Genomic DNA, 12,535 nt, shown 5'->3' on the forward strand with positions numbered 1-12,535 from the left:
AAAACTACTTGGTGCAAACTTATGTTTGGTGTTTTTGTTTGTTTTAAATGTTAGTGTTAGAAAAGAAAAAGGCAAGACCACAATACACTGTCATTATTGTGTTCCAGATATAATATTGAAAGGAAACCAGAAGCAAAATTATGATGTATTATGCACATAACTTCCACCCTCCTCTACATCAACACAGTTTGGAGAGAAGGTGGCTGGTGTGTGTCCCTATGTGTATTCATTGACCTTATTAGAGGTCAATACAGCAGTCAACAACAGTACTGGATATACCAGAATTTTCCTAGCAGATGGACATAATCATGATTATATCATGGATATAATCCATCCAGACAGGAGACTGGGGAAATCTTGGAAATAAGAGATACTATGCACATCTAACATAATTTTCACAACCCATTATATGAGCCATTTATGCCTGGATGCTTATTTTATAGGTAAAAGTGAAGTTGTCATAAGTAAATCAATCTCCATTCTTTAACCTCTCTGGAGGGGACTTCTGATATAGCTTTAGAACAGAGGTGGGGAACCTTTGGCCTTCCAGATGTTGCTGATCTGCAACTCCCAGCATCCCTGGCTATTGGCCATACTTGCTGGGGCTGATGTGAGTTGTAATTCAGGAACATCTGGAGCACCAAAGGTTCCTCACCCCTCCTTTAGAGGGAAAATACCTAGAAAAACAGGTTAAGAATCTATTAGATGAATAAAATGAATTTTGACTGAAACATGACCATAACAAGACATTTGGGATTGTCCAATTTAAAGTAGCATTGGGAACTTAATAACTCTTGAAAAGCAGCAGAGGTTTTGAGTTAAAATCAGAGGTGTTTGTTTTTTAAAAAACAGCACCGTAGGTGTTTTCATTTCATCTGTCCCCATTAATGGCTGCAGCTGCAATATTTCTTGGATTGAGGGTTGCATCTGACCAGTGGGAGAACTTCACTTTTTGTGCTATTGCACCCAGTGAAGGAAACCTTGATTGTTGTGTGCTATTGTCATTGCTATCTTACATAAAATGGTGCAAATTTGATCTACTGTGAGCAGAGGGCCATATTAAGCGTGCACAGCATAAACCATGTTTAATGTATAGTGATACAGTCCATCATGAGAAATATCCTTGTGCTTCTCTGTTCAGTTAATAAAGCCGTTTCGAGGAGAAACTAAAACAAGTGACCTCAAAAGCTTTTATAGCGTGCATTTTTCATGAGTGTGGATTTTGCATGAGAACATAAGAGCCCTGCACTCTGTTCTGACAGTGATCAACCGTATGCCCAAGGGAAGCCCAAAAGTCAGACCTGATCACAACAGAATTCTCCTTATCCACGATTCCCAGCAACTGGTGTTTAGAGGCATACTACAGTGGAGGCAGTAGGACCCCATAATCCATGAGTGAAACTATTAGTGATCCTCTGTTGCTTTGCTCTTCGGGGCTCTATTTTGCTATTCTAGTGTGTTGGAAGTGGGGCAAGAGCAACTTCTGTTTGGCTTCTTTTGTTTGTATTCCAGAAAGAAGACAGAGTTAGGGTCCTCCAGCTGGCTAGGCTTGCCTACCTTTACTTGTGCTTTTCTCTGCCTAACTTCCTTCCGTTGTAAACTGATATGCTCAGGGAAGCTGACCTGCCCCTCCTTCCTTTGTTTTTTTCTTCGACTGTACGAGAGAGAGGAGACATCTTTGTCTCTCCTCTCTCTCTCTCTCTCTCTCCTGAGCCATGAAGGCAACTCCCAAATCTGGGCATTGTGCCTCCAACTTAGTTGGTTAGAACTAGGATGCCTTTCCTATCTACTATGTATTTCTATAAATAAAGCAGCTTTTCCTTATTTTACTAAGTCTTAAGTCTCAATGATTTAAATGCAGGGTAAAAGCCTGATTCTTAGGTGAATACACACACACTGGCACACGCAGCTCAGACCACTGAGTTACCCTGCATATCTATAACAAAGTGCAGGCAATACTCCCTAAAACTGGGACAGGGAATCTGTGGCCCTCCAGAGGTTTTTGGACTGCAGCCCTCCATTAACCTTGACCATTGGCCTTGCTGGCTGAGGCTGATGGCACATGGAGCCCAATAGCCTCTGGAGAGCCACAGGCTCCCCATCTCTGCCCTAAGAAAATTAAAGTAGTTTTATTATATTAAGAGTTGGACAGCAGGCACCATATCCCATCACTCCCATTTACTATCTCCCAGCAATTTGAACAATCCCTTTCTCAGTGTCTGAATTTTCCAAAAATGATTTTAGCATAGATTTAACATAGTATTTTTTTCTGCCAGAACAACCCCATTTCATGAAGGAATGCTTCTTAAAATCAGTAATGGATAAGTTAATTGTGGAATCGCCTTATCTCATATGTGCTGACTCGGCTGCTTCAATCTGCGGAACTGGCACTATTATAGATGCCACGCAATGCTCATTCCTTACTTGTAAGAAATAATTCTTTTAATGTGGCTGCACCCTACACTTTGGAACTCCTTGCCTATTGATATCAGGCAGGTGCCTTTGCTATACTATTTTTGGCACCTGCTTAAAAAGTTTTTATTTAGGCAAGCCTATCCAGACACATAGATGCTGATGTGCTTTAATCTCTTTTTTGTCTACTGTTTGGGTTTTTTTGGGTTTAATTACTTGTTTTTAACTGTTTTATTAATGTTTACTGTTTTTTGTAAACTGTTTAGAGGTTTTTCACAATCAAGTAGTATATCCATTGTGTTAAATATAATAAATAAATACATAATACAGCCCTCCCACTGAGCCAAATCCTGTTCTTCCTTTAGCCTGCATACATCATATAAAGATGCACATATATGGTTGATGCTTGACCAACCTAAACTTCATTTTGTTTTGTTTCATTTTGTTTTGATAGACCAGTCATATTTAAAACTCAAGTACATGGTGTGTGGAAGTTTTTTGTTTTTGTTTTTAAAGACACAAGTCTGCTTGAATTGTTTTAACCCATACTGTGTTCTCTGCTGTTTTCACTTCTCTGCTGTCCTTATTTGTTTTCTTGTTGCCTTGCTCTGACTATTTTATTTGTGGCAGTAAGCATGCATACACATCCAAATGGTGTGCCTTGCATGCATTCTGCAGATGGTACCAGATGACCTGTCTGTAATTTTGGACATGTCCTTAGGCCCAGTTTCCTGCTGAGCAACAGGGAAAGTACAAGATGTCCCCTCCAGTGTCTATTTTCTTTGTCCAGGCCACATCAGGTGTTATGTCATTCACCATGCTATTGCTTTCCAGTATGCAATCAGAGAATACAATCTTCCAGAATTCCTGCTGGGACGACAACATGGCACCTTCATGCCACATGCCCTTTATGCCTTTGCAAAAGTTGGACCAACAGTTACTGGTTTCGTTCACAGAGTTCTGTCTATATATATCATGTGTGATTTATTTTGCCTTTTAATTTTATTTTGTACTGCTAGATCCCAAGGAAATAATTTTAAATTGAAATCAACATGCTTAAGATAGTCATCGGCACACACAACACTGTTATTATTTGAATGGCTGATCAGGCATTGCATTTTCAGGATTGATACATCCTCCAACACTTCACAAGAGAAAATAAGGACAGTGACTTATGCACATGAAAGCCTATTTTAGGCTAGGTGAAAAGTAAATTTGAAAAGTAAATAACAAATAAATGATAACACATGTACCCTTTTCACATCATAGATCACTGACTGAGTACAATACTAAACATGTCCACTCAGAAATAAGTACTATTGAATTCAATGGGGCTTACTCCCAGGTAAGCAGGGTTAGGATTGCACCCTTAGTGCCTCTGTCACACAAAAATACATGTTGCTGATGGTTTTTCTCCACTTGATTTCACTATATTTATTGGTTTGGCAGTAGTGAATGAGTAACAGTCATTTTTCTTTAGCATGTGTTAGAAATGATCCATTTGATGATGTGGATAGGACCGGTATCCCTTTTACCTATTCTGATACCACCCCTGAAGATATTTCATTATCTATTATGAGGTCTTTGGATTCATAAGCTTGGATCCTAAGATAATTTGTGGAAGTCAATGGAACAGAAGTTTCCCTTCCTCCCCACTGCAGCCCCCTGAAAAGCTTCTTCGAGGGGTCAGGGATCCTTCCTTTACAATGTGAGATGGGTTGGGGTGGCTGCTGGGAGAGAAGGCAATTGCCCCTCAAATCTGGCAGAGCTCCTCATGTGGGGGCAATTTCCCCTCCTCCACAAACCCCATGCCTCATCCCACTCTGCTCCTCTGACCTTCTCAAGAGGCTTTTCAGGGGACATGGGGCAACAGAGGGGAGGAGGGGGTAGGAAACCTTCTTTCCATGAACCTACTTAAGTTAACTTATCTTAGGACCCAAGCCATTAGCATGGACGCTGCAGTAATATTTTTGCAAAACTGAACCTCTTGCTGTTCCTAAATTAGTGGAAGAAATGGAGCTATATTGCTAAAATATGAGAACCCCCTACTCTTGACACTGTTAATTGCAATTGTTTTCTTAGCTTATGCTAAAACAATTTTTTAAAATTAATTAAAATAATTAAGAGTGTTATGGCTATCTTATTTAGCATGTACCTTCCAATGTTGGACTGGGCAACTGACAGGGAATATTAGAAATATGAAATACACAAAAAAGACATGAACCCTCAGTATTCCTTCAGATCTCCAACAATGGGATGTTTTTCTCATTTTATCAGTCCAAGAAAATTAACTGATCTGCATTGTAAAAATAACCAGATCAGGTGTGCATTTTCCTATTTTCAGGGTCCATCATAGTTTTTCATCTGATCTGACATATTTTCACCTCAAAACACTAATGCAGTGCAAGCAAATACTAATAATTATAATGGACATATATCCAGAAAGGTGAATGTATGGTTGACATAGAAGATTATCATGGCAGTTTGACACAACAGATCTCTTCAGGTTATTGGAGAAGAGATCTAAATGTGCAACATTAAATGGAAAGGGGCTACATAAAACATTAAAAACAAAGAATCAAATAACTTCTGTACAAGTGAGGGATGGCTGGTTTGACCCATTAAGATTGCTTTATTCGTCTGAAATATTACATTACAACTGTCACCCTGCAGATTCACAACTGAGTCAACTCACCTGCCCTTCTTGTAGACTTCATGTATTTCTTTTCCTTGCTAGTGAGCTCTGCATTCTGTGGACAAAACCAATCCACAAAACAGCATAAAGATGCAAAATTGCATTTTATGAACAATCAACATGATATCCTCTGGCCTTATGTCCAGAAATAGTCCACAAAAGAAGAAGAAAAACAAAATGAAAACCTTTTTTCTCTTGTTAAGACTTTATCAGTCTGTCCGTTATTAGAAAGATGTTTACTCATATGAAAAATCATCCCACAGTATTTAATCTGGAGGGTGGGGAAAGCAATTTCCACTAAACCTATAAATCCCTCTATGTCAGATGGCAAGGATTTTCGAACACTGTAGAATTCATAGATCTGCAGAGAACAATTATTCTTTTTTGCTTGAAACAGGCAATTGTATAAATTGGTTTAAAGTGAAGCATTTCAGGTATTTTAGAAAATGACATTTGTCATTCCCTCTAGGAAAGCCAGGATTGTCTGGTTGATCAAAGGCTGCCTAGAATAGCTGTTTAAGCAGAAGCAATGGTAACAGGAGCACCGCTTGAGACGCCTTATATACCAGCACTAATTTTAACCAGCAGCCAATCTGATATGCATCATATAACAGCACCTCATCCTCATTGCTTTGCTTTGATCTCTGCATGAAAACATTTTCCCCCTGATTCCTTCTTTTTTTCTTGGGCCTTGACATCTCTATGCCAGGTATAGATGACCCATTGCAATTCTGGATGCAGAAGAACTTGGGAAAGCAGCACTGGTTAGCACTAAAAATCCATCAGGAGGCACCCTTAGTTAAAGTAAACAAGAATTAAAGAATTAAAGCACTTTAATTGTCTTTTAATTTCATCTATTTATTTCTGATATTTATTAAATCCTTTTAAAAATAATCTAGGCACCTGTACAACAGTGGATCTTTAAATCATCTTCATCTTTAAATCATGATGGTTTCAAAATTACTCAACCAGAAGAGGGGACAATCTGATTACCAACATCACTGCCGGTCTTGCCAGCTGGCTCTGGTATAGTCCCAATAGATGACCTTTTCAAGTACTACTACTGGATCTGGTGATTGTTCCTTCTGAGGAAGAGGAAGTGTTAATCATATAAAGACATTCTCCCAACACAAAGTACCATATTAAAACCTGAAAAATATTCTTTCCCACCATGTTTTTGTTATTAGTTACTACTTTGACTAAATGTCACCTGATATTACATTACAGGATGCCTGGGTGGCTACACCAGGTGCTGCTTCCATGAGCCCCTCCCTTTGCACCTGACTTCACTGCTGAAGATGTAGGGCAGATTCCTTGTGTCTCCAAATGCACTTTCTCTTGAAGACATTGGAAAAGAACTGCATGCTGGAATACGTCCCCAAATTTCATCACTTTGATCCCACGATTTTCTGGGTTACTGGGGTTGCCAATTGATTTTTTCTGGAAGCAATTACCACAGCAATGAGCGCTAAATTTTCACTATGTTCACTCCATTCTTGCACCCTTACTATTCAATATATATATAAACGCCCTAGTGACTACTCTTGCTCCTATTTCATCCCATCCTCCGATGCTGTCTCATACTCCAAGATTTTGCCTACTATATGCTGACGATATAGTTTTGCTTTCTCAGACTCCTATTGGGCTTAAAAGATTGATGGCGTCCCTATCCTCTTTCTGCCTAGAGGAAGAGCTAATAATTAACCTCCAGAAAACCAAGGTAGTAGTCTTCACAAAAAAGAAGATAAAACATGTCTGGAGAATTGACAAACTTCCAACAGAACAGGTTAAAACCTTCAGATATCTCGGTATTACCTTCCAATCATCTGGCTCCCAACAGCAGCACATTAACGCCTGCCTTTTAAACGCCAGGCGTACAATAAAGACTTTGCTATCCTTCTATTATACTAAAGGAGCCCAACTTATTTCCGCGGCTAGGAAAGTTTTTGTTGCCAAAATCATTCCGCAACTTTTATATGGTGCTCAAATTACTACATACACGAATTTTACAAAGCTAGAATCCATTCAAAACTCTTTCCTAAGATCTATATTAGGTACTCCCACCTGCGTTCCAAATCATATCTTGAGACTAGAGTGTGGTCTCCAATCCATAGAGTCCCATGTATGGCAGCTGAGATTGTTTTTCTGGTTGAAATTGGTATTTAATCCTCTACGTTTGGTCCCCCATGTTCTCTCAGATAATCATTACTCCTCTTGGGAGAAATCAATCTTTGATAAGATATCAAGTTTAGGTCTCTCTTTACCATATATCTTACACCTGGGTTTTGAATCGGCTTGTGATTTAGTCAAACAACGGCTAAAAGATATTGATTTTCAGCACCATTTACTTCTGATTAGGAACCAAAGATACAACCCTAAATTTGGTACCCTAATGTCTTATCTTTCGACTTTGGAGCTCCCTAACTATCGTAGAGCTTTCATGTTAATGAGATTAAATATCCTGCCGTCTGCGGTTCTCTATGGTAGATACAATAAAATTCCCTATTCAGAGAGATTCTGCCCATGTGCTGAGGGAGATATTGAATCAAATGACCATGTTCTCCTCCGATGTATATACTATCGTGATCTAAGAACTCAATTAATCTTACCTATTTTATTGCCCTTCCCTGGTCGGTCCCAATCCTTTTATCTGGATTACCTATTAGGTGACCATTCACCGGAGGTGACATTCGCAGTTGCTAAATTTAGTGCGGCAGCCATCCACTATAGGAAAACAATGATGAACTATCCTTCTGCTAAATAATTTGTATTACTGTTTTAAATGATTTTAATTAATCCCTTTAGGGTAAAATTTTAATTTTAATTTAAAAAAAATTTTTAGCATTCATTTAATGATTTTGTATACTCTGTGAAATGATTTTTTGTGTGAAATGGTCTTTTGACTGTAACAATAAATTCATCATCATATGTTCACTAGATTTGCAGAAGTGGCTTTTATGTTATATGAACAATCAAATAAAATGTGGAACTTATCAGGTAAGGAAACATTAAGAAAATGGAATAAACTGCTGTCAGAATTAGGGATGGTAGAGAAATTCAAGCCAAATCTATCGGATTTGTACTTTCCAAAACAATATGAGAACCGAAACACAGCCATCTTTCAAAATTCACACTTCTCCAAATTTTTCATTGCAGTTTGCCAACCAAACCATGTTTACAGAAATGTGTATGCTAGGGGAAAGCATGCATAAAAATGAATATATGAGTGAAAATATAGAAAAATGCATTATATGATGAGAAATTGCAGAGGGAGAAAAACAGCATTATTGGCTCCACATCTCGAGTGAAGTGTCATGGAATGCTTAAGCGAAAATGATACCAATAGTGTAGCTCTAGAAATCAATTCACTAAAACAACCAGCAGATGGCATTTTTGTAGAAAGAAAATGGTCGAAAGTCATAAAAAATATTATGATGACCCTTTCTGTAAGCTAATCTTTTCCTAGCATAGGAATCTGAAGTAAGCTATCTTTTAAAAAATACACACCAGAAGCTGTGTTATTATCTTGTGCTGTACGTGACCTTAGCTCCCAGGCCCAGACAAAATAATATGAGGGACTAAAAGATTCAAGTCTGGTAACAATTAGGGGTAAAAGTCCTTGAAATGAGGGATACAATAACAGAGCTGAATCATTTTTTGTTCTTGTTTTTCTGCATGGAAATAAGTTCCAAGTGTGCAGCTTCTCTCATACAGTCTGTACCAGACTGATGTGGCCATCATTTTTGACTGCTGCTGACACTGTCCTCCTTATTCTGCTGTACATTTAAAGCCTCCTTCACTGATAGTTGGTGGTAGACACCATCATGATCTCTAGTAGCTATTAGACACAGCAGCAAACAAATTCAAAACTGCTGTCTGCTGTTTCAGGGGCTTTCCAAAGATAAATGAGGATAGTAAGACATAACATTGAAAATAGGCTGAAACCAGGGATAACTCTGACAATCTGAGTGATAGGAGCAATGTGTCTTCTTTTATCATTTTTGCAGCAGTTATGATCTGCCATGGATATTTGTGGTATAGCTTCAAGTCAGGGAACCATTCGGGATCTGACCATCCTTAGTATTGTTGTGTTGCTGCTTCTTTCTCTTGTCTCAGTAGTCCCTTCCAGAATTGCCATCCAAACAGTAGTGTAGTGGCAAATTCAGCAGGGCCCCTTCATGATAGTCACAGCCACGCCACTCCATCTTTTTTTGCTGCTGGTTAAGAATGAGATCCTTGTTAATGCCTTCTCCCACAACAACAGATATCCCTAGGAGCCAATCAGCATGAAAGCGGAGAGTATCTGATCTCAGTGGCTGATCTCACCTCCTTTCACTCTGATTGGCTCCAATCAGCAGGGAAGGACAAGGAAGCATGTTAAAAGACTCTTCTCAGTGGCTAACACACTTCTTTTTCATGGTGGTTGGCTCGTAGGATGCTGGAGACATAGGGACCTTGCTGAAACCCTGCTCCCAAAAAAGTAAGGGGTCTAAGACCCCCTGAGACCCTGGATGACTACACCACTGCATCCAAAGCAAATTAAGTGTGTAGTCCCTTATATGATTATTCTATCTACTTATTTTCTTCTTAAAGTCCAAGCCCACAGAAGCACAATTGCCTAGTAGCAGAAATAAGTCTGAAGAAAGTACCTGGAAATGTTGGCAATGGTGGTTACGAGACTGGCAAATAGGGATGGGCAAGAAATTTGATTCAGTTTGCATTTAAAAGTGAACTTACCTAATTTGTAGTTTCCTGAACAAGATACAAACTGAAACCCAGCCATCCTTCAAAATTCACACTTCTCTGAATTTTGGAATGCAGTTCTCCAGGCAAGTAATGTGTACAAAAATGCTTATACTAGGGTGGTGCATATAAGTGCATATATTAGTGAAAAAAACATAGAAAAATGCATTATAAGGGAAAGTTGCTTTGCAAAAATGTGTATATTAGGCAAACATGCATACTATGTATATTAGGAGAGGTTTATACTAAAATGCTGATTTTCATGAAGACTTTTTTTAAATGTACAAACTACTGGAAAGAATGAATGACTGGGAAAATTAGAAACTGAGAGAAACCAACATGGGAGTATTTGCCCATTCCTACTGGCAGATGAACCTCAGGACCCTGGACAAGAGTAGAGGCAAGATTAGGCCTAGTCAAGCAAGCAGGTAAAACCTAAATGTTGGTCCACTGCTGGTAAGAAGCCTCCTGAGAATTAGTATTATTACTGCAGAGAGGTGTAGGCTCCTGCCCCCCCCCTCCCTGTAAGACATCAGCTCACAATTCAGATAATGTCTCTGTCTGTCAAGTTATGTGCTCTGGTGATGTTTGGTAGGTCACCTGATGTACTTGCTCTCACATCTAAGACTTTTGTGATGGTGAAGGCAGGCTGCTAAGAGCTGAAGGAGGAATTGTTATCAGTGGATGTCATGAGGAGGTCAGGCAGATTATGAGAAAACAGAGATTCTGGGGGGTTCATCTCTCCTGTTGTCTGCAGGAGAGGATTTCTTAAGGAGAGGCGCTCCCCACCAGCCTGAGGATCTTCAGTCTCCCTTGACTCTTGTGAAATGCCTGACACACTTTGGGCCACACTCAATATGTATATTTTCAAATATTAAAAGAGAACGTAATCAGATCTGGTTGGTGGAGTACCCATATTTGGGAAAAGAAAACACCAGAACACTCATGATGACCCAAGTCATCTTAAACCAGAGCAAAAATAAAAACAGGCAGAATGTAATTCATGTGGATATAAGCCTATGTAAATCCCTAAATGGATTGTATACTGTATCAAGAAAGTGGACTGTGCCAGACAAGAGTACAGCCAGGAAGCAGAAACCAATTTGCTGCCTCTGCAAATTGGCCACACGCCAGTACCAGCTAATGCTGCCAGTCATTGCTTAGACTCAGACCGGCTCTGTTTAGAACAACCACCTTCAAATCAAGACACAAATCCCTTTATAGCTCCACATGAAACACTGACTTTTTTTTTAATGCAAATTGCCGCAGAAATGTGGAGAACTGAATTTAAGATTGGAAAAAAAGAGAAATGGAGAGATCTGAAATTGACAGATCTTTCCATCCAAAGTTCTGAGGCACATTTGCACCCTCACAAGCAATAAAAGGCAATCTTTTTTCTCCCATATGTTCATCCCTCACACTCCTAGACCAGACCAGACCCTCCTTCCTTCTCTCTCTTCCCTTCAGTTTCCTTTTTGTCTTTCAGCCCCCCACTCATTCTTCACGTCATATACCCACTACCTTTTCTCTTCTGTCCCATGTTCCCACCCCATTTGATGTCTTCTCTGCCCTCCTCATCTCAATTCACCCTCCAACAGAATCCCCCCTTCTATATTGTCCCATCTTCCTCTTAACCTGCTATTTATATCCTGTGAAGCATCGTGCTACATTCCTTCTGTCCCTTTCCATCTCTCTCCTTCTTCTGTCTTTCTGGATCTCTCAACTCCAGCGTACCCTTTCTTATCAGACACCAGCAGCTTTCCTTTTCACACCATCTGTTTCTCCCTCTAATCAGAATGTGCTATGAACTCTCTGCTTGGGCCATGGAGTCCAGGAATTACCCCTCTGAAGGAGCCTGATAAGTGGATATAACTGCACTGCTAATATGTGTCCTTGCCATGATGTTATATGTGTTCAAGGTGAGCATTATATGTGATATTTTTCTCCTTGAGGGACATAGTCTTCTCTGAATATATTTTCCTTCAAGGCTCTAAACCTTGCGGATTGTTCCAGGTCCTAAATTTTAGTCTCACGAAGTAGTTCTTCTACTCATTCACATGCAGAATGGTAAGTCTGAGATTCAGGGATATGACAATAGGCCACTAACTGAGCCATGACATTTTAAATGTCATTATTGCAGAATGGAAGAGGTAGGCATTGAATATTGACAGTACTACTTCGGTAGAAAACTAAAAGGGCAATTCAGCTCAGGGAAAATGAATCACATACCTGGATGTTTGTTGCCTCTTGAAATAGGAAACACACTCTGCCTGTATTTTTACTGTTAGTCTAATTTATTAGTGAAAGGAAGAGAGCTTAAAGTGGATTAGGATGTCACATGAGAAATCCTAACAACAACGTTGGGCATCTCAATGAGCTGCAATTAAGCTCTTCTTTCTTCTAATATAAGCCTTCAGTCACCTCAAACTCTGGTCACATGTATTTATTTAATTAATTTCATTTATGAATCACTTCCCATAAAATATCTCAAAGTGATTTCACAATAAAAACAAAAGCAATAAAAACAATTACATAATTTTGTATGTAAAAGCAATTGCAACCATTAAAAACACTTTTATATGTAAAAATAATTTAAAAACAAAGTTATATGTAATAACAATTACAAATCCAATACATATACAGACTAGGTTAAAGATATCCTCTTAAAAGTCTTGTTGAAAAAGG

General features: G+C 39.0%; 1 protein-coding gene and 1 long non-coding RNA gene across 2 annotated transcripts in view; one reads left to right on the forward strand and one right to left on the reverse strand.

Moving 5' to 3' along the window:
• GABRR1 (gamma-aminobutyric acid type A receptor subunit rho1) overlaps positions 1 to 5,627 on the reverse strand; it is a 59,398-nt gene extending 53,771 nt beyond the window's left edge. The window contains 1 exon segment of the mRNA XM_061623316.1: positions 5,108 to 5,627. Within this exon segment, the coding sequence (XP_061479300.1) occupies positions 5,108 to 5,229 (122 nt within the window). The 5' untranslated portion in view covers positions 5,230 to 5,627.
• Positions 1 to 12,535, forward strand: part of LOC133383167 (uncharacterized) — a 42,553-nt gene that overhangs the window by 24,427 nt on the left and 5,591 nt on the right. The window contains exon 2 of the long non-coding RNA XR_009762196.1: positions 11,646 to 11,769. This is a non-coding gene — a long non-coding RNA (uncharacterized LOC133383167). The remainder of the gene's footprint in view (positions 1 to 11,645; positions 11,770 to 12,535) is intronic.

This window comes from Rhineura floridana, chromosome 4 (genome assembly GCF_030035675.1).
Source record: "Rhineura floridana isolate rRhiFlo1 chromosome 4, rRhiFlo1.hap2, whole genome shotgun sequence".
Taxonomy (NCBI): domain Eukaryota; kingdom Metazoa; phylum Chordata; class Lepidosauria; order Squamata; family Rhineuridae; genus Rhineura; species Rhineura floridana.